General features: G+C 29.5%; 1 protein-coding gene across 1 annotated transcript; it reads left to right on the forward strand.

Moving 5' to 3' along the window:
• Nucleotides 1-18916: 18916 nt before the first annotated feature.
• On the forward strand, nucleotides 18917-23241 carry LOC129920748 (uncharacterized). Its single transcript, XM_056002344.1, has 5 exons — nucleotides 18917-19108; nucleotides 19561-19680; nucleotides 21788-22183; nucleotides 22443-22608; nucleotides 22707-23241. Exons 3-5 carry the CDS (start codon nucleotides 21971-21973, stop codon nucleotides 23165-23167), a joined length of 840 nt encoding a protein of 279 aa, XP_055858319.1. The 5' UTR covers nucleotides 18917-19108; nucleotides 19561-19680; nucleotides 21788-21970; the 3' UTR covers nucleotides 23168-23241.
• Nucleotides 23242-23573: the final 332 nt, after the last annotated feature.

The raw sequence follows: 23573 nt of genomic DNA on the forward strand, positions 1-23573 counted from the left end.
CTAAAAACAAAACTACAAGTCCAAAACTTATAGAAAATACATTTTTGTGCTCTGTGAGTCGATAACCTTCGCATACAATTCAATTGGAGTTGAAAAATTCACGTTTGGAGAAAATGACTTTTAAAAATGTTTAAATCGTCATATCTCGTTAACCGAGCGTCTAAACACCCCAAAACTTGCAAAATTCAAAATTCTCTAAAAACAAAACTACAAGTCCAAAACTTATAGAAAATACATTTTTGTGCTCTGTGAGTCGATATCCTTCGCATACAATTCAACTGGAGTTGAATAATTCACGGTTGGAGAAAATGACTTTTAAAAATGTTTAAATCGTCATATCTCGTTAACCGAGCGTCTAAACACCCCAAAACTTGCAAAATTCAAAATTCTCTAAAAACAAAACTACAAGTCCAAAACTTATAGAAAATACATTTTTGTGCTCTGTGAGTCGATATCCTTCGCATACAATTCAATTGGAGTTGAAAAATTCACGTTTAGAGAAAATGACTTTTAAAAATGTTTAAATCGTCATATCTCGTTAACCGAGCGTCTAAACACCCCAAAACTTGCAAAATTCAAAATTCTCTAAAAACAAAACTACAAGTCCAAAACTTATAGAAAATACATTTTTGTGCTCTGTGAGTCGATAGATATCCTTCGCATACAATTCAATTGGAGTTGAAAAATTCACGTTTAGAGAAAATGACTTTTAAAAATGTTTAAATCGTCATATCTCGTTAACCGAGCGTCTAAACACCCCAAAACTTGCAAAATTCAAAATTCTCTAAAAACAAAACTACAAGTCCAAAACTTATAGAAAATACATTTTTGTGCTCTGTGAGTCGATATCCTTCGCATACAATTCAATTGGAGTTGAAAAATTCACGTTTAGAGGAAATGACTTTTAAAAATGTTTAAATCGCAATATTTCGTTAACCGAGCGTCTAAACACCCCAAAACTTGCAAAATTCAAAATTCTCTAAAAACAAAACTACAAGTCCAAAACTTATAGAAAATACATTTTTGTGCTCTGTGAGTCGATAACCTTCGCATACAATTCAATTGGAGTTGAAAAAATCACGTTTGGAGAAAATCACTTTTAAAAATGTTTAAATCGTCATATCTCGTTAACCGAGCGTCTAAACACCCCAAAACTTGCAAAATTCAAAATTCTCTAAAAACAAAACTACAAGTCCAAAACTTATAGAAAATACATTTTTGTGCTCTGTGAGTCGCTATCCTTCGCATACAATTCAATTTTAGTTGAAAAATTCACGTTTGGAGAAAATGACTTTTAAAAATGTTTAAATCGCCATATTTCGTTAACCGAGCGTCTAAACACCCCAAAACTTGCAAAATTCAAAATTCTCTAAAAACAAAACTACAAGTCCAAAACTTATAGAAAATACATTTTTGTGCTCTGTGAGTCGATAACCTTCGCATACAATTCAATTGGAGTTGAAAAATTCACGTTTGGAGAAAATCACTTTTAAAAATGTTTAAATCGTCATATCTCGTTAACCGAGCGTCTAAACACCCCAAAACTTGCAAAATTCAAAATTCTCTAAAAACACAACTACCAGTCCAAAACTTATAGAAAATACATTTTTGTGCTCTGTGAGTCGATATCCTTCGCATACAATTAAATTGGAGTTGAAAAATTCACGTTTAGAGAAAATGACTTTTAAAAATGTTTAAATCGCCATATCTCGTTAACCGAGCGTCTAAACACCCCAAAACTTGCAAAATTCAAAATTCTCTAAAAACAAAACTACAAGTCCAAAACTTATAGAAAATACATTTTTGTGCTCTGTGAGTCGCTATCCTTCGCATACAATTCAATTTTAGTTGAAAAATTCACGTTTGGAGAAAATGACTTTTAAAAATGTTTAAATCGCCATATTTCGTTAACCGAGCGTCTAAACACCCCAAAACTTGCAAAATTCAAAATTCTCTAAAAACAAAACTACAAGTCCAAAACTTATAGAAAATACATTTTTGTGCTCTGTGAGTCGATAACCTTCGCATACAATTCAATTGGAGTTGAAAAATTCACGTTTGGAGAAAATCACTTTTAAAAATGTTTAAATCGTCATATCTCGTTAACCGAGCGTCTAAACACCCCAAAACTTGCAAAATTCAAAATTCTCTAAAAACACAACTACCAGTCCAAAACTTATAGAAAATACATTTTTGTGCTCTGTGAGTCGATATCCTTCGCATACAATTCAATTGGAGTTGAAAAATTCACGTTTAGAGAAAATGACTTTTAAAAATGTTTAAATCGTCATATCTCGTTAACCGAGCGTCTAAACACCCCAAAACTTGCAAAATTCAAAATTCTCTAAAAACAAAACTACAAGTCCAAAACTTATAGAAAATACATTTTTGTGCTCTGTGAGTCGATATCCTTCGCATACAATTCAATTGGAGTTGAAAAAATCACGTTTAGAGAAAATGACTTTTAAAATGTTTAAATCGTCATATCTCGTTAACCGAGCGTCTAAACACCCCAAAACTTGCAAAATTCAAAATTCTCTAAAAACAAAACTACAAGTCCAAAGCTTATAGAAAATACATTTTTGTGCTCTGTGAGTCGATATCCTTCGCATACAATTCAATTGGAGTTGAAAAATTCACGTTTGGAGGTAAAATGACTTTTAAAAATGTTAAAATCGTCATATCTCGTTAACCGAGCGTCTAAACACCCCAAAACTTGCAAAATTCAAAATTCTCTAAAAACAAAACTACAAGTCCAAAACTTATAGAAAATACATTTTTGTGCTCTGTGAGTCGATAACCTTCGCATACAATTCAATTGGAGTTGAAAAATTCACGTTTGGAGAAAATCACTTTTAAAAATGTTTAAATCGTCATATCTCGTTAACCGAGCGTCTAAACACCCCAAAACTTGCAAAATTCAAAATTCTCTAAAAACAAAACTACAAGTCCAAAACTTATAGAAAATACATTTTTGTGCTCTGTGAGTCGATATCCTTCGCATACAATTCAATTGGAGTTGAAAAATTCACGTTTAGAGAAAATGACTTTTAAAATGTTTAAATCGTCATATCTCGTTAACCGAGCGTCTAAACACCCCAAAACTTGCAAAATTCAAAATTCTCTAAAAACAAAACTACAAGTCCAAAACTTATAGAAAATACATTTTTGTGCTCTGTGAGTCGCTATCCTTCGCATACAATTCAATTTTAGTTGAAAAATTCACGTTTGGAGAAAATGACTTTTAAAAATGTTTAAATCGCCATATTTCGTTAACCGAGCGTCTAAACACCCCAAAACTTGCAAAATTCAAAATTCTCTAAAAACAAAACTACAAGTCCAAAACTTATAGAAAATACATTTTTGTGCTCTGTGAGTCGATAACCTTCGCATACAATTCAATTGGAGTTGAAAAATTCACGTTTGGAGAAAATCACTTTTAAAAATGTTTAAATCGTCATATCTCGTTAACCGAGCGTCTAAACACCCCAAAACTTGCAAAATTCAAAATTCTCTAAAAACACAACTACCAGTCCAAAACTTATAGAAAATACATTTTTGTGCTCTGTGAGTCGATATCCTTCGCATACAATTAAATTGGAGTTGAAAAATTCACGTTTAGAGAAAATGACTTTTAAAAATGTTTAAATCGCCATATCTCGTTAACCGAGCGTCTAAACACCCCAAAACTTGCAAAATTCAAAATTCTCTAAAAACACAACTACCAGTCCAAAACTTATAGAAAATACATTTTTGTGCTCTGTGAGTCGATATCCTTCGCATACAATTAAATTGGAGTTGAAAAATTCACGTTTAGAGAAAATGACTTTTAAAAATGTTTAAATCGCCATATCTCGTTAACCGAGCGTCTAAACACCCCAAAACTTGCAAAATTCAAAATTCTCTAAAAACAAAACTACAAGTCCAAAACTTATAGAAAATACATTTTTGTGCTCTGTGAGTCGATTACCTTCGCATACAATTCAATTGGAGTTGAAAAATTCACGTTTAGAGAAAATGACTTTTAAAAATGTTTAAATCGTCATATCTCGTTAACCGAGCGTCTAAACACCCCAAAACTTGCAAAATTCAAAATTCTCTAAAAACAAAACTACAAGTCCAAAACTTATAGAAAATACATTTTTGTGCTCTGTGAGTCGATATCCTTCGCATACAATTCAATTGGAGTTGAAAAAATCACGTTTAGAGAAAATGACTTTTAAAATGTTTAAATCGTCATATCTCGTTAACCGAGCGTCTAAACACCCCAAAACTTGCAAAATTCAAAATTCTCTAAAAACAAAACTACAAGTCCAAAGCTTATAGAAAATACATTTTTGTGCTCTGTGAGTCGATATCCTTCGCATACAATTCAATTGGAGTTGAAAAATTCACGTTTGGAGGTAAAATGACTTTTAAAAATGTTAAAATCGTCATATCTCGTTAACCGAGCGTCTAAACACCCCAAAACTTGCAAAATTCAAAATTCTCTAAAAACAAAACTACAAGTCCAAAACTTATAGAAAATACATTTTTGTGCTCTGTGAGTCGATAACCTTCGCATACAATTCAATTGGAGTTGAAAAATTCACGTTTGGAGAAAATCACTTTTAAAAATGTTTAAATCGTCATATCTCGTTAACCGAGCGTCTAAACACCCCAAAACTTGCAAAATTCAAAATTCTCTAAAAACAAAACTACAAGTCCAAAACTTATAGAAAATACATTTTTGTGCTCTGTGAGTCGATATCCTTCGCATACAATTCAATTGGAGTTGAAAAATTCACGTTTAGAGAAAATGACTTTTAAAATGTTTAAATCGTCATATCTCGTTAACCGAGCGTCTAAACACCCCAAAACTTGCAAAATTCAAAATTCTCTAAGAACAAAACTACAAGTCCAAAACTTATAGAAAATACATTTTTGTGCTCTGTGAGTCGATATCCTTCGCATACAATTCAATTGGAGTTGAAAAATTCACGTTTGGAGGTAAAATTACTTTTAAAAATGTTAAAATCGTCATATCTCTTTAACCGAGCGTCTAAACACCCCAAAACTTGCAAAATTCAAAATTCTCTAAAAACAAAACTACAAGTCCAAAACTTATAGAGAATACATTTTTGTGCTCTGTGAGTCGATAACCTTCGCATACAATTCAATTGGAGTTGAAAAATTCACGTTTGGAGAAAATCACTTTTAAAAATGTTTAAATCGTCATATCTCGTTAACCGAGCGTCTAAACACCCCAAAACTTGCAAAATTCAAAATTCTCTAAAAACAAAACTACAAATCCAAAACTTATAGAAAATACATTTTTGTGCTCTGTGAGTCGATATCCTACGCATACAATTCAATTTTAGTTGAAAGATTCACGTTTGGAGAAAATCACTTTTAAAAATGTTTAAATCGTCATATCTCGTTAACCAAGCGTCTAAACACCCCAAAACTTGCAAAATTCAAAATTCTCTAAAAACAAAACTACAAGTCCAAAACTTATAGAAAATACATTTTTGTGCTCTGTGAGTCGATATCCTACGCATACAATTCAATTTTAGTTGAAAGATTCACGTTTGGAGAAAATCACTTTTAAAAATGTTTAAATCGTCATATTTCGTTAACCGAGCGTCTAAACACCCCAAAACTTGCAAAATTCAAAATTCTCTAAAAACAAAACTACAAGTCCAAAACTTATAGAAAATACATTTTTGTGCTCTGTGAGTCGATATCCTTCGCATACAATTCAATTGGAGTTGAAAAATTCACGTTTAGAGAAAATGACTTTTAAAAATGTTTAAATCGTCATATCTCGTTAACCGAGCGTCTAAACACCCCAAAACTTGCAAAATTCAAAATTCTCTAAAAACAAAACTACAAGTCCAAAACTTATAGAAAATACATTTTTGTGCTCTGTGAGTCGATATTCTTCGCATACAATTCAATTGGAGTTGAAAAATTCACGTTTGGAGAAAATCACTTTTAAAAATGTTTAAATCGTCATATCTCGTTAACCGAGCGTCTAAACACCCCAAAACTTGCAAAATTCAAAATTCTCTAAAAACAAAACTACAAGTCCAAAACTTATAGAAAATACATTTTTGTGCTCTGTGAGTCGATATCCTTCGCATACAATTCAATTGGAGTTGAAAAATTCACGTTTGGAGAAAATTACTTTTAAAAATGTTTAAATCGTCATATCTCGTTAACCGAGCGTCTAAACACCCCAAAACTTGCAAAATTCAAAATTCTCTAAAAACAAAACTACAAGTCCAAAACTTATAGAAAATACATTTTTGTGCTCTGTGAGTCGATATTCTTCGCATACAATTCAATTGGAGTTGAAAAATTCACGTTTGGAGAAAATCACTTTTAAAAATGTTTAAATCGTCATATCTCGTTAACCGAGCGTCTAAACACCCCAAAACTTGCAAAATTCAAAATTCTCTAAAAACAAAACTACAAGTCCAAAACTTATAGAAAATACATTTTTGTGCTCTGTGAGTCGATATCCTTCGCATACAATTCAATTGGAGTTGAAAAATTCACGTTTAGAGAAAATGACTTTTAAAAATGTTTAAATCGTCATATCTCGTTAACCGAGCGTCTAAACACCCCAAAACTTGCAAAATTCAAAATTCTCTAAAAACAAAACTACAAGTCCAAAACTTATAGAAAATACATTTTTGTGCTCTGTGAGTCGATATCCTACGCATACAATTCAATTTTAGTTGAAAGATTCACGTTTGGAGAAAATCACTTTTAAAAATGTTTAAATCGTCATATTTCGTTAACCGAGCGTCTAAACACCCCAAAACTTGCAAAATTCAAAATTCTCTAAAAACAAAACTACAAGTCCAAAACTTATAGAAAATACATTTTTGTGCTCTGTGAGTCGATATCCTTCGCATACAATTCAATTGGAGTTGAAAAATTCACGTTTAGAGAAAATGACTTTTAAAAATGTTTAAATCGTCATATCTCGTTAACCGAGCGTCTAAACACCCCAAAACTTGCAAAATTCAAAATTCTCTAAAAACAAAACTACAAGTCCAAAACTTATAGAAAATACATTTTTGTGCTCTGTGAGTCGATATTCTTCGCATACAATTCAATTGGAGTTGAAAAATTCACGTTTGGAGAAAATCACTTTTAAAAATGTTTAAATCGTCATATCTCGTTAACCGAGCGTCTAAACACCCCAAAACTTGCAAAATTCAAAATTCTCTAAAAACAAAACTACAAGTCCAAAACTTATAGAAAATACATTTTTGTGCTCTGTGAGTCGATATCCTTCGCATACAATTCAATTGGAGTTGAAAAATTCACGTTTGGAGAAAATTACTTTTAAAAATGTTTAAATCGTCATATCTCGTTAACCGAGCGTCTAAACACCCCAAAACTTGCAAAATTCAAAATTCTCTAAAAACAAAACTACAAGTCCAAAACTTATAGAAAATACATTTTTGTGCTCTGTGAGTCGATATCCTTCGCATACAATTCAATTGGAGTTGAAAAATTCACGTTTAGAGAAAATGACTTTTAAAATGTTTAAATCGTCATATCTCGTTAACCGAGCGTCTAAACACCCCAAAACTTGCAAAATTCAAAATTCTCTAAAAACAAAACTACAAGTCCAAAACTTATAGAAAATACATTTTTGTGCTCTGTGAGTCGATATCCTTCGCATACAATTCAATTGGAGTTGAAAAATTCACGTTTGGAGAAAATGACTTTTAAAAATGTTTAAATCGTCATATCTCGTTAACCGAGCGTCTAAACACCCCAAAACTTGCAAAATTCAAAATTCTCTAAAAACAAAACTACAAGTCCAAAACTTATAGAAAATACATTTTTGTGCTCTGTGAGTCGATATGCTTCGCATACAATTCAATTGGAGTTGAAAAATTCACGTTTGGAGAAAATGACTTTTAAAAATGTTTAAATCGTCATATTTCGTTAACCGAGCGTCTAAACACCCCAAAACTTGCAAAATTCAAAATTCTCTAAAAACAAAACTACAAGTCCAAAACTTATAGAAAATACATTTTTGTGCTCTGTGAGTCGATATCCTTCGCATACAATTCAATTGGAGTTGAAAAATTCACGTTTGGAGAAAATGACTTTTAAAAATGTTTAAATCGTCATATCTCGTTAACCGAGCGTCTAAACACCCCAAAACTTGCAAAATTCAAAATTCTCTGAAAACAAAACTACAAGTCCAAAACTTATAGAAAATACATTTTTGTGCTCTGTGAGTCGATATGCTTCGCATACAATTCAATTGGAGTTGAAAAATTCACGTTTGGAGAAAATGACTTTTAAAAATGTTTAAATCGTCATATCTCGTTAACCGAGCGTCTAAACACCCCAAAACTTGCAAAATTCAAAATTCTCTAAAAACAAAACTACAAGTCCAAAACTTATAGAAAATACATTTTTGTGCTCTGTGAGTCGATATCCTTCGCATACAATTCAATTGGAGTTGAAAAATTCACGTTTGGAGAAAATCACTTTTAAAAATGTTTAAATCGTCATATCTCGTTAACCGAGCATCTAAACACCCCAAAACTTGCAAAATTAAAAATTCTCTAAAAACAAAACTACAAGTCCAAAACTTATAGAAAATACATTTTTGTGCTCTGTGAGTCGATATCCTTCGCATACAATTCAATTGGAGTTGAAAAATTCACGTTTGGAGAAAATCACTTTTAAAAATGTTTAAATCGTCATATCTCGTTAACCGAGCGTCTAAACACCCCAAAACTTGCAAAATTCAAAATTCTCTAAAAACAAAACTACAAGTCCAAAACTTATAGAAAATACATTTTTGTGCTCTGTGAGTCGATATGCTTCGCATACAATTCAATTGGAGTTGAAAAATTCACGTTTGGAGAAAATGACTTTTAAAAATGTTTAAATCGTCATATTTCGTTAACCGAGCGTCTAAACACCCCAAAACTTGCAAAATTCAAAATTCTCTAAAAACAAAACTACAAGTCCAAAACTTATAGAAAATACATTTTTGTGCTCTGTGAGTCGATATCCTTCGCATACAATTCAATTGGAGTTGAAAAATTCACGTTTGGAGAAAATGACTTTTAAAAATGTTTAAATCGTCATATCTCGTTAACCGAGCGTCTAAACACCCCAAAACTTGCAAAATTCAAAATTCTCTGAAAACAAAACTACAAGTCCAAAACTTATAGAAAATACATTTTTGTGCTCTGTGAGTCGATATGCTTCGCATACAATTCAATTGGAGTTGAAAAATTCACGTTTGGAGAAAATGACTTTTAAAAATGTTTAAATCGTCATATCTCGTTAACCGAGCGTCTAAACACCCCAAAACTTGCAAAATTCAAAATTCTCTAAAAACAAAACTACAAGTCCAAAACTTATAAAAATACATTTTTGTGCTCTGTGAGTCGATATCCTTCGCATACAATTCAATTGGAGTTGAAAAATTCACGTTTGGAGAAAATCACTTTTAAAAATGTTTAAATCGTCATATCTCGTTAACCGAGCGTCTAAACACCCCAAAACTTGCAAAATTCAAAATTCTCTAAAAACAAAACTACAAGTCCAAAACTTATAGAAAATACATTTTTGTGCTCTGTGAGTCGATATCCTTCGCATACAATTCAATTGGAGTTGAAAAATTCACGTTTAAAGAAAATGACTTTTAAAATATTTAAATCGTCATATCTCGTTAACCGAGCGTCTAAACACCCCAAAACTTGCAAAATTCAAAATTCTCTAAAAACAAAACTACAAGTCCAAAACTTATAGAAAATACATTTTTGTGCTCTGTGAGTCGATATCCTTCGCATACAATTCAATTGGAGTTGAAAAATTCACGTTTGGAGAAAATGACTTTTAAAAATGTTTAAATCGTCATATCTCGTTAACCGAGCGTCTAAACACCCCAAAACTTGCAAAATTCAAAATTCTCTAAAAACAAAACTACAAGTCCAAAACTTATAGAAAATACATTTTTGTGCTCTGTGAGTCGATATGCTTCGCATACAATTCAATTGGAGTTGAAAAATTCACGTTTGGAGAAAATGACTTTTAAAAATGTTTAAATCGTCATATTTCGTTAACCGAGCGTCTAAACACCCCAAAACTTGCAAAATTCAAAATTCTCTAAAAACAAAACTACAAGTCCAAAACTTATAGAAAATACATTTTTGTGCTCTGTGAGTCGATATCCTTCGCATACAATTCAATTGGAGTTGAAAAATTCACGTTTGGAGAAAATGACTTTTAAAAATGTTTAAATCGTCATATCTCGTTAACCGAGCGTCTAAACACCCCAAAACTTGCAAAATTCAAAATTCTCTGAAAACAAAACTACAAGTACAAAACTTATAGAAAATACATTTTTGTGCTCTGTGAGTCGATATGCTTCGCATACAATTCAATTGGAGTTGAAAAATTCACGTTTGGAGAAAATGACTTTTAAAAATGTTTAAATCGTCATATCTCGTTAACCGAGCGTCTAAACACCCCAAAACTTGCAAAATTCAAAATTCTCTAAAAACAAAACTACAAGTCCAAAACTTATAAAAATACATTTTTGTGCTCTGTGAGTCGATATCCTTCGCATACAATTCAATTGGAGTTGAAAAATTCACGTTTGGAGAAAATCACTTTTAAAAATGTTTAAATCGTCATATCTCGTTAACCGAGCATCTAAACACCCCAAAACTTGCAAAATTAAAAATTCTCTAAAAACAAAACTACAAGTCCAAAACTTATAGAAAATACATTTTTGTGCTCTGTGAGTCGATATCCTTCGCATACAATTCAATTGGAGTTGAAAAATTCACGTTTGGAGAAAATGACTTTTAAAAATGTTTAAATCGTCATATCTCGTTAACCGAGCGTCTAAACACCCCAAAACTTGCAAAATTCAAAATTCTCTAAAAACAAAACTACAAGTCCAAAACTTATAGAAAATAAATTTTTGTGCTCTGTGAGTCGATATCCTTCGCATACAATTCAATTGGAGTTGAAAAATTCACGTTTGGAGAAAATCACTTTTAAAAATGTTTAAATCGTCATATCTCGTTAACCGAGCGTCTAAACACCCCAAAACTTGCAAAATTCAAAATTCTCTAAAAACAAAACTACAAGTCCAAAACTTATAGAAAATACATTTTTGTGCTCTGTGAGTCGATATCCTTCGCATACAATTCAATTGGAGTTGAAAAATTCACGTTTAGAGAAAATGACTTTTAAAAATGTTTAAATCGTCATATCTCGTTAACCGAGCGTCTAAACACCCCAAAACTTGCAAAATTCAAAATTCTCTAAAAACAAAACTACAAGTCCAAAACTTATAGAAAATTTTGTGCTCTGTGAGTCGATATCCTTCGCATACAATTCAATTGGAGTTGAAAAATTCACGTTTATAGAAAATCACTTTTAAAAATGTTTAAATCGTCATATCTCGTTAACCGAGCTTCTAAACACCCCAAAACTTGCAAAATTCAAAATTCTCTAAACACAAAGCTGCAAGTCCAAAACTTATAGAAAATACATTTTTGTGCTCTGTGAGTCGATATCCTTCGCATACAATTCAATTGGAGTTGAAAAATTCATGTTTGGAGAAAATCACTTTTAAAAATGTTTAAATCGTCATATCTCGTTAACCGAGCGTCTAAACACCAGAAAACTTGCAAAATTCAAAATTCTCTAAACACAAAGCTACAAGTCCAAAACTTATAGAAAATACATTTTTGTGCTCTGTGAGTCGATATCCTTCGCATACAATTCAATTGGAGTTGAAAAATTCACGTTTGGAGAAAATCACTTTTAAAAATGTTTAAATCGTCATATCTCGTTAACCGAGCGTCTAAACACCCCAAAACTTGCAAAATTCAAATTCTCTAAACACAAAGCTACAAGTCCAAAACTTATAGAAAATACATTTTTGTGCTCTGTGAGTCGATATCCTTCGCATACACCCAGAGAAAAAGTCGGTGTAAAATTGCCTTAGACGCCTAAGGCAAAATTTTTTCTATGAATGTTAGTTTTCGAGCATAACTTGCCTTAGTTCTAAGGCAATTTATGCTCGAAAATCCTAAGCTAAATTTACCTAGAATAGGCTAATTTGCCTTAGATAGATAAGGTGAATTTTTTTCTATGGATGTTATTTTTCGAGCATAACTTGCCTTAGGACTAAGGCAATTTTTGTTAGTTTTTTAACCTAGAACTAAGGTAATTTTACCTTAGGCCTAACAAAATTTTACCTAGGGCCTCAAATGTTAGTTTTCTAACACAATTTAGCTTAGGACTAAGGCAATTTATGTTAGACTTTTACCTAGGACTAAGGTAATTTTACCTTAGGCCTAAGCTAATTTTTTTTTTGGGGAAAATTTTTTTCAAATGTTATTTTCCTAACACAATTTTGCCTAGGACTAAGGCAATTTATGTTAGACTTTTACCTAGGACTAAGGTAATTTTACCTTAGGCCTAAGCTAATTTTTTTTTTGGGGAAAATTTTTTTCAAATGTTATTTTCCTAACACAATTTTGCCTAGGACTAAGGCAATTTATGTTAGACTTTTACCTAGGACTAAGGTAATTTTACCTTAGGCCTAAGCTAATTTTTTTTTTGGGGAAAATTTTTTTCAAATGTTATTTTCCTAACACAATTTTGCCTAGGACTAAGGCAATTTATGTTAGACTTTTACCTATGACTAAGATAATATTACCTTAGGCCTAAGCTAATTTTTTTTTGGGGAATATTTTTTGCAAATGTTATTTTTCTAACACAATTTTGCCTAGGACTAAGGCAATTTATGTTACACTTTTACCTAGAACTAAGGTAATATTACCTTAGGCCTAAGCTAGTTTTTTTTTTGGGAAAATTGCTTTTTGCGCCAAAAAGAATGAAATGTTTTCCTTTTATCTTCAATTAAAAAAAAAAGAAAACACTTCAATGACTAAAACGATTATTGAAAAACAATAATAAATTTGTGTTTTTTTTTTTTTTTTCCTTTGTATAGGCATGTATACCATAAAAAAAAACGAAAACACACATATTTTGTTCGTTTTTTAATAATTATCAAAAAATGTTTTTTTTTCACTTTCAACGAAATTTCGTTATTGTTGTTGATCGGCCATCATGGTTTGATTGAAAGAATTTTTTACCTAGGGCCTAAGCAAATTTTACCTAGGCCTAACGTAATTTTCCCGGCAAAAATTTCAAAATTTCTTGGTTACCTTAGGCCTAAGCTAATTTTACCTAGAACTAAGGTAATATTACCTTAGGCCTAAGCTAATTTTTTTTTTGGGAAAATTGCTTTTTGCGCCAAAAAGAATGAAATGTTTTCCTTTTTTCTTCAATTAAAAAAAAAAAAGAAAACACTTCAATGACTAAAACGATTATTGAAAAACAATAATAAATTTGTGTTTTTTTTTTTCCTTTGTATAGGCATGTATACCATAAAAAAAAAACGAAAACACATATTTTTTTCGTTTTTTAATAATTATCAAAAAATGTTTTTTTTTTTCACTTTCAACGAAATTTCGTTATTGTTGTTGATCGGCCATCATGGTTTGATTGAAAGAATTTTTAACCTAGGGCCTAAGCAAATTTTACCTAGGCCTAACGTAATTTTCCCGGCAAAAATTTCAAAATTTCTTGGTTACCTTAGGCCTAAGCTAATTTTACCTAGAACTAAGGCAATTTTCCCTCCAAAAGTGCGAAAATAAATAAATGTCTGTAATTAATTAAATTATTTAGAAATACAAATTTTTCTTTAAATAAATAATTTGTTTGATATGAATAAATCAAATAAATATATAGTTACACATTTGTATTTTAATTTCCGACAGAATATATTAAATAAGTTTTTTTGAAAAACATCTCGCAAACAAAAAGACATGAAATTTTGCTTTTTTCGTCATATCTTTTCTATTTTTGCTTTTTTTGAAAAATTGTCAGATATAAAAGTTGTAGATTTTTTAATTTCCGACAGAATATATTAAATAAGTTTTTTTGATTTTCGCTTTCGTTTTGAAGTTATAGCGACTTTTGTGAAAAAAAACATCTCTCAAACAAAAAGACATGAAATTTTGCTTTTTTCGTCATATCTTTTCTATTTTTGCTTTTTTTGAAAAATTGTCAGATATAAAAGTTGTAGATTTTTTGATTTCCGACAGAATATATTAAATAAGTTTTTTTGATTTTCGCTTTCGTTTAGAAGTTATAGCGACTTTTGTGAAAAAAAAACATCTCTCAAACAAAACGACATGAAATTTTTACTTTTTTCGTCATATCTTTTCTATTTTTGCTTTTTTGAAAAATTGTCAGATATAAAAGTTGTAGATTTTTTGATTTCCGACAGAATATATTAAATAGGTAAGCTTTTTTGATTTTCGCTTTCGTTTTGAAGTTATAGCGACTTTTGTGAAAAAAAACATCTCTCAAACAAAAAGACATGAAATTTTTTCTTTTTTCGTCATATCTTTTCTATTTTCTATCTCGCAAACAAAAAGACATGAAATTTTTTCTTTTTTCGTCATATCTTTTCTATTTTTGCTTTTTTTGAAAAATTGTCAGATATAAAAGTTGTAGATTTTTTGATTTCCGACAGAATATATTAAATAAGTTTTTTTTGATTTTCGCTTTCGTTTAGAAGTTATAGCGACTTTTGTGAAAAAAAACATCTCAAACAAAGACATGAATTTTTTACTTTTTTCGTCATATCTTTTCTATTTTTGCTTTTTTTGAAAAATTGTCAGATATAAAAGTTGTAGATTTTTTGATTTCCGACAGAATATATTAAATAAAATTTTTTGATTTTCGCTTTCGTTTAGAAGTTATAGCGACTTTTGTGAAAAAAAACATCTCTCAAACAAAAAGACATGAAATTTTGCTTTTTTCGTCATATCTTTTCTATTTTTGCTTTTTTGAAAAATTGTCAGATATAAAAGTTGTAGATTTTTTGATTTCCGACAGAATATATTAAATAAGCTTTTTTGATTTTCGCTTTCGTTTTGAAGTTATAGCGACTTTTGTGAAAAAAAACATCTCTCAAACAAAAAGACATGAAATTTTGCTTTTTTTGTCATATCTTTTCTATTTTTGCTTTTTTGAAAAATTGTCAGATATAAAAGTTGTAGATTTTTTGATTTCCTACAGAATATATTAAATAAGCTTTTTTGATTTTCGCTTTCGTTTTGAAGTTATAGCGACTTTTGTGAAAAAAAACATCTCTCAAACAAAAAGACATGAAATTTTGCTTTTTTTGTCATATCTTTTCTATTTTTGCTTTTTTGAAAAATTGTCAGATATAAAAGTTGTAGATTTTTTGATTTCCGACAGAATATATTAAATAGGTAAGCTTTTTTGATTTTCGCTTTCGTTTTGAAGTTATAGCGACTTTTGTGAAAAAAAACATCTCTCAAACAAAAAGACATGAAATTTTTTCTTTTTTCGTCATATCTTTTCTATTTTCTATCTCGCAAACAAAAAGACATGAAATTTTTTCTTTTTTCGTCATATCTTTTCTATTTTTGCTTTTTTTGAAAAATTGTCAGATATAAAAGTTGTAGATTTTTTGATTTCCGACAGAATATATTAAATAAGTTTTTTTTGATTTTCGCTTTCGTTTAGAAGTTATAGCGACTTTTGTGAAAAAAAAAACATCTCAAACAAAACGACATGAAATTTTTACTTTTTTCGTCATATCTTTTCTATTTTTGCTTTTTTGAAAAATTGTCAGATATAAAAGTTGTAGATTTTTTGATTTCCGACAGAATATATTAAATAGGTAAGCTTTTTTGATTTTCGCTTTCGTTTTGAAGTTATAGCGACTTTTGTGAAAAAAAACATCTCTCAAACAAAAAGACATGAAATTTTTTTCTTTTTTCGTCATATCTTTTCTATTTTCTATCTCGCAAACAAAAAGACATGAAATTTTTTCTTTTTTCGTCATATCTTTTCTATTTTTGCTTTTTTTGAAAAATTGTCAGATATAAAAGTTGTAGATTTTTTGATTTCCGACAGAATATATTAAATAAGTTTTTTTTGATTTTCGCTTTCGTTTAGAAGTTATAGCGACTTTTGTGAAAAAAAAACATCTCAAACAAACCCATGAATTTTTTACTTTTTTCGTCATATCTTTTCTATTTTTGCTTTTTTTGAAAAATTGTCAGATATAAAAGTTGTAGATTTTTTGATTTCCGACAGAATATATTAAATAAGTTTTTTTGATTTTCGCTTTCGTTTAGAAGTTATAGCGACTTTTGTGAAAAAAAAACATCTCTCAAACAAAAAGACATGAAATTTTTACTTTTTTCGTCATATCTTTTCTATTTTCTATCTCGCAAACAAAAAGACATGAAATTTTTTCTTTTTTCGTCATATCTTTTCTATTTTTGCTTTTTTTGAAAAATTGTCAGATATAAAAGTTGTAGATTTTTTGATTTCCGACAGAATATATTAAATAAGTTTTTTTGATTTTCGCTTTCGTTTAGAAGTTATAGCGACTTTTGAAAAATAAAACATCTCACAAACATTGAATTAATGAATGGTTCATAGATTTTAGAGTGACTCAAGCTTTGGAACGATAGAGACATAACTAAATGAAACAGCGCATAATGTGTGCTTTTTGGTAATAAATAATGTGTTTTAAATAAATACGAAAATTGTATAATATTCCATAATATTCATCAAATCAGATGTTTGGGATCACCAAAATGTAACTAGGAAAACTTGAAAATATAATTTTTGAGAAATTTTGTTCACTCTAATTTTAACAAAGTCAAATAATAGTTCTAGTTAAAAGTCGCGTAAACTTTATGAATAATAAAGAAAACCAAAACAAAAATCAAGAATACATGTATTGAAAAATTGATTGTCAGAAATAAGATTTATGTGACAAATGCAGTAAAAATGTAAAATGATTATAATGATTTACTTTTTTCAATTATTGCCCCAAATACCCCTTAAGGATGCGCCCGTGTCTGAATTTCCCGCCACTATTATTCTATTATAACTTTTACCAAATCAAATTTTACCTAAGCCTAAGCTAATTTTACCAAGGCCTAAGCTAATTTTACCAAGGCCTAAGCTAAGTTTACCAAGGCCTTAGGTAATTTTGCCTAGGCCTAACCTAATTTTACTTATGGATCTAAGGTAAATTCACCTTAAACTATTAAATTCATTTATCTGTTAATTAAAAGTAATTTACATTATTAGTTGACTATTTGACGCCTTTGTCCTACTTTTCGCAATGTAAATATAAACGAACGAAAATAACCAAAATATGCATTTGTTACCCTGCTTCACTTGCTTTTATTCTTCTTCACTTTATACCCAAAATGCCCCTTAAAGATACGCTCATGTCTTGTTTTCCCTCCAAAATTATTAGTTATAATTTTTACCCAAGCTAATTTTACCTAGGCCTAAGCCAATTTTACCTTAGGATCTAACATAAATTTACCTAGATCTAAGCTAAATTTACCTAGGTTCTAAGCTAAATTTACCTTAGGCCTAAGCTAATTTTTTAGTGACGCCATCAAATCACCTTAGAACTAAGGTGATTTTGTGTTAGTTTTGTTAGAATTGCCTTAGTCCTAAGGTAAATTTTCGCTTTTTACCTAGGACCTAAGGTGATTTTGTGTTAGATTTTTGGAATTGCCTTAGGCCTAAGGTAAATTCGTTCTCAGATCCCGTTAGAAAGCGTGCTTGCACTTGCACATGATTCTCTTCGTAAATTCATGGCGTGCAGTTCAGTTTAGTGCTAAGAAATATTAAACGTGTAAAAATTGTTTTAAAAAGTGAATTATAATATCAATAACCAAGGAAAAACAAAGAAAAGAAGACATAAATACTGTGAACCAGTTAATTAAAACAAGCGTTTTGGAAAATATATCAAAGTAAGTAAGTAAGTAAAGCAACAATCTTTTTTACAATTTTATCATTATATATTTGCATTTTTATTTCACTGGGAGTAAAGTACTTATTCAACATTTCTTTTTTATTTATTTAATAATACAAATCGTGTGAACTACTCCGTTAAATTAAATTTATCTTACAAAATAAGTTTTATTTTGGGCAAGTTTCCTTTTTTATTTGATCTTTGCTTCTGTCCATAAAGATAATTCTGTGATTTAAAAATTATAACTATGAATATTGCATTAAAGCAGCGCGGCAGACGGCATGATTATACCTTTTTTAAATAAAACGAAATCGAAAAAAAAAAAAAACTAACCAAAAAATCAAGAGGCAACGCTTGAAAATTGGAACAAAAGGTATGCTTTGTACATAATTACATATCATTATTTTGCCATTTAAGTACCAGGCATTTATAATTTTATGCCCATAGAAAGTATTTGCTCTGAATTTTGAATCTATATACTTATATGTTTGAATTCAATGAGTTTCTGGCTTCATTTTGTTCAATTTTAAAATACTTAATTTTTTCTTATCTATTAAAATTGTTTTTCTTACATATAGACTCATTAAAGAAACGTGAAAAAACGAAAACAAGATTGGTCAGGAGTCAAAGAAATAGGTATGATTTCAATCAATGATTAGATTTTTAAGTACTAGCCCTATATATGTATATCTATGCCGCCGGGTACAAAGTGATTAAGTCAAAAAGTTGTAATCTTCGGGTTTTCAACAATAAACACTTTATTCTCTTTCATTGCGCATCAAAAACATAAAGCTAGAGCAAATCATTTCTATAAAAATAAACCGATCTGTACTGAAAACCCCTTTGTACCCAGCGCAAAAGTCATAAGAATTTGTCCACCGAAAAGCTTTAATTGTTTTTTTTTTTTTTACTTTTGGGAGCTGATAACTCAGCAGCTTCACAAAGTCCAAACTCATTTTACATGAACTCAATTCGAAGACCAATTTGACCCAGTTACTTACTTACGTGGTTCATTTTGTTCAATTTTAAAATACTTGTTTTTTTTTTAACTCTATTAAAATTTTTTCCCTATACTTTACATATAGACTCATTAAAGCCGATCAACAATTTAAAAATCACCATTCCTTGACGTAAAATAAGACCCAAAACAAGAGCTGATAGAAGAAACGTGAAAAAAACTTCAACAACATTGGTCAGGAGATAAAGAAAAAGGTATGATTTTCAAATTTCAATAAATGATTAGATTTTTAAGTATATGTACTAGTCATATATCTATGCCGCCGGGTACAAAGGGATTAAGTCACAAAGTTGTAATCTTCGGGTTTTGCACAATAAACTCTTTATTCTCTATCATTGGGCATCAAAAATATCAAGATAGAGCAAATCATTCCTATAAAAATAAATAGATCAGTACTCAAAACCCATTTGTACCCAGCTGAAAGATATAAGAATTGGTCCATCGAAAAGTTTTAATTGTTTTTTTTTTTTTACTTTTGGGAGCTGATAACTCAGCAGCTTCACAAAGTCCAAATTCATTTTACATGAACTCAATTCGAAGACCAATTTGACCCAGTTACTTACTTACGTGGTTCATTTTGTTCAATTTTAAAATACTTATTTTTTTCTTAACTCTAATAAAATTTTGTCTCTATACTTTCATATAGACTCATTAAAGCCGATCAACAATTTAAAAATCACCATTCCTTCACGCAAAATAAGACCCAAAACAAAGCTGATAGAAGAAACGTGAAAAAACTTCAACAAGATTGGTCAGGAGTCAAAGGGTATGATTTTCAATCAATGATTAGGTATTTAAGTACTAGCGATATAGAAGAATATGTCCACAGAAAGTTTTTATTGCTTTTTTAAGTTTTGTTAGCTGATTGCTTTGCAGCTTAACAAAATCCAACCCCATTAAACACAATTTTTTGAATTTCATATCTAAATTTGTAACAAAACTTAGTTAAATTTGCAATCTACAATTTTATCTTTAACTTTAATCGCAATCGATTTTGTTGTATAATTAAAAATTACAAAGTTTGATTTGAAACAATTTTAAAGTAAGAAACTTTCTCACTTCTACTCGGCAGCTACTGAGTCAAGTTTGAAAACTTTATCATTTTGAATTAAACATTTCAGTTCTTCAAATCATTCTTATTCTTGATCTAAGGATTATTCTACTTTTTTTCTATGAGCTATAATAATTTTTCAATTGGCCCCGAACTATTAAATAGTGATGGGAACTATCCAATAAAAAGAAAAACTATGAATTTAAAATATAAATTTAAAATATTCATTCATTCGATAAATAATTCATTCATTCATTTATTTAGTTATTATATTTTCATTCGAATAATTTTTTTAATTGATATTTTTTTATTCGATAGTTTTTTTCATTTGAATAGTTTTCTTAAACGATAGTTTTTTCATTCGAATAGTTTTTCAAACGGTAGTTTTTTCATTTGAATAGTTTTTCAAACGATAGTTTTTTCATTTGAATAGTTTTTTCAAACGATAGTTTTTTCATTCGAATAGTTTTTTCAAATGATAGTTTTTTCATTTGAATAGTTTTTCAAACGATAGTTTTTTCATTTGAATAGTTTTTTCAAACGATAGTTTTTTCATTCGAATAGTTTTTCAAACGGTAGTTTTTTTATTTGAATAGTTTTTCAAACGATAGTTTTTTCATTTGAATAGTTTTTTCAAACGATAGTTTTTTCATTTGAATAGTTTTCTTAAACGATAGTTTTTTTCATTTGAATAGTTTTCTTAAACGATAGTTTTTTCATTCGAATAGTGTTTTCAAACGATAGTTTTTTCATTCGAATAGTTTTTTCGTTCGAATAGTTTTTTCATTCGAATAGTTTTTTCAAACGATAGTTTTTTCATTCGAATAGTTTTTTCAAACGGTAGTTTTTTCATTTGAATAGTTTTTCAAACGATAGTTTTTTCATTTGAATAGTTTTTTCAAACGATAGTTTTTTTCATTTGAATAGTTTCCTTAAACGATAGTTTTTTCATTTGAATAGTTTTCTTAAACGATAGTTTTTTCATTTGAATAGTTTTTTTAAACGATAGTTTTTTCATTCGAATAGTGTTTTCAAACGATAGTTTTTTCATTCGAATAGTTTTTTCATTCGAATAGTTTTTTCATTCGAATAGTTTTTTCAAACGATAGTTTTTTCATTCGAATAGTTTTTTCAAACGGTAGTTTTTTCATTTGAATAGTTTTTCAAACGATAGTTTTTTCATTTGAATAGTTTTTTCAAACGATAGTTTTTTCATTTGAATAGTTTTCTTAAACGATAGTTTTTTCATTCGAATAGTGTTTTCAAACGATAGTTTTTTCATTTGAATAGTTTTTTCATTCGAATAGTGTTTTCAAACGATAGTTTTTTCATTTGAATAGTTTTTTCATTCGAATAGTGTTTTCAAACGATAGTTTTTTCATTTGAATAGTTTTTTCAAACGATAGTTTTTTCATTTGAATAGTTTTCTTAAACGATAGTTTTTTCATTTGAATAGTTTTCTTAAACGATAGTTTTTTCATTCGAATAGTTTTTTCAAACGATAGTTTTTTCATTTGAATAGTTTTTTCAAACGATAGTTTTTTCATTTGAATAGTTTTCTTCAACGATAGTTTTTTCATTCGAATGATTTTTTTTATGTGATAGTTTATTTGATAGTTTTTATCCGAATGAATAAATGAATGAATGGATGAATGAACTATCCGATAGTTCAAATCATTCAGTTACTAACTATCGATAGTTCAAATCATTCGATAGTTTCCATCACTACTATTAAATGACTTAGATAATTCTTTTTGAAATTAAAATACTTAATAGATTTAGTTCCGAAATAAAAAAAAAACAATTCTTATTCTTATTACAGTCAACAAGTTGAAAATGCATTGCGTTATCTGCTCAGAAGAATTTAATTGCTTAAAAAAATTATTCATGCATTTGAAAATTCTACATGGTTGTGATAAAAAAAGCAATTTGAAATGCTTTGACAAATCATGTCAACAAATATTTAATGGATTATCTTCATACAAAAGACATTTAGGGGTCGTACATGGCAGAGGTCGTAAAAATGTTTCCTACAGAAACCGAGATGCAAAGGGTGTGCGACGAGCTGAAACAAAACCGGGACTGGGAAAAAGTTACTAAACAATGGAAACAAACTATGCCATTCAGGAGGGATATGATTTCCCAAAGCTCTGACATTGACCTCCAGACAGTCCTTCAGGAGTGGCCGCTTTACAAATATTCACGAGCGCCAGAACTGGTAAGAACATTCGTTTTTAATAGGTTTTTATAAGATCAAAAAGCGTAGAGCGCATTTTGTTAAAGCGCTCGACGCTTTCTGATGTAACCATTTTTGATATAAGCCAATTAAATTAGGATAAAAGAGAATTTTCAGTTATATAAACTGTGTATATATTTTATATCACTAAAAAATTTCTTCAACTTTAATTAATTACATTGATGTACACAATATCTATAATCTTCTACATAATAGTATGTTTTATTCTGTCTATTAACAGATTGCCATGGATTACAATTTTATAAAACCGAATAATGGGCTCGACTTCACCAAATGGGAACAATTTTCGAAAATAGCCCTAGAATTGTTCACAGCGAGGATCAAGTGCAGCGCTCTTAAATCATTCCTCAATGAATTCAGGGAGAATATTGACGACCTTGACATAGGTAGAACCTTGTTTTTATTTAAACTCTTTTTTTTTAAATTCTGTTTTATTTTAATTTTTTAATTATTTTTTACTTATGACGTATTAATTTATTTTCAGATAACGTCAATATTGGCTATGCAACTCTGTTACATGGAGTGTTGCCTCCATCATCGCAGCAGTTTAATGGTAAATTGAAGAAATTTACAATTGAAGATTCAAAATCATCTTTCACTCTGGAAGTGGAATGTGCAGGCCAGGTCGAACCTATGCTAAAAATAAAAAGGGAGGAATGTTTAAAATCGAAAACAAAACTTCAGCCCCTAATAATTGTTGTTGGTGAGAGATTTCATTATAATAATTTTTATGTGTCCTTGGACAATATTATGTTTAAATTAGATACTTATTTGGACTGCATTATTTTTTATTTAAAGCTCGTTTATGTATTAAATATTCAATACCCTCCACAGTGTTTTTCGGTATGGGTTTTTATACAAATGTTTTTCTTTAATATTCAAGACGGTAAAAAAATACCTTCTGTTTCAACTTTACTAAATGATATAAATGCATTAATTAATTAAATTATATCAATGTATTATTTTGTACAGTCCATGTTCTACATATACAGTACTGGACAAAATAAAATACGCACTATCCGAACTTTCTTATTTATGCTTTTCTCGCTCCCCAAGTCATCAATAAAATATTCTAAAGTAGTGATTATACTCCAGTCAAAGCGTCGGAAAAAAGGGCCTCACCTTGCGATGAGAGGCACTGTCAGTTTTTATTTCATGGATCGATAGGGGTATATTTAAAAGGCTTAAACCCAATTTCTCACCACCTGATCATTCTTTTTAGCGGAGTTATTCACAAAAATGCATTTTTTGGGATATTTTACTTTTAAGCTTATATCTTTGCTCCAGATTGTCGTAGACCAAAAAATAAACATACATTCTCTTCCTTATAATATTTTCTATCGTTGTATGT

The sequence above is a fragment of the Episyrphus balteatus genome, unplaced genomic scaffold (assembly GCF_945859705.1).
Source record: "Episyrphus balteatus unplaced genomic scaffold, idEpiBalt1.1 scaffold_37, whole genome shotgun sequence".
NCBI classification, from domain to species: Eukaryota; Metazoa; Arthropoda; class Insecta; order Diptera; family Syrphidae; genus Episyrphus; species Episyrphus balteatus.

Bases quoted from the DNA above. Each gene is read 5' to 3' on its own strand.
- LOC129920748 (XM_056002344.1), top strand. From the start codon at position 21,971: ATGGCAGAGGTCGTAAAAATGTTTCCTACAGAAACCGAGATGCAAAGG. The intron at 22,184-22,442 runs GTAAGAACATTC...GTCTATTAACAG, and splicing joins ATTCACGAGCGCCAGAACTG to ATTGCCATGGATTACAATTT. The intron at 22,609-22,706 runs GTAGAACCTTGT...ATTTATTTTCAG, and splicing joins TATTGACGACCTTGACATAG to ATAACGTCAATATTGGCTAT.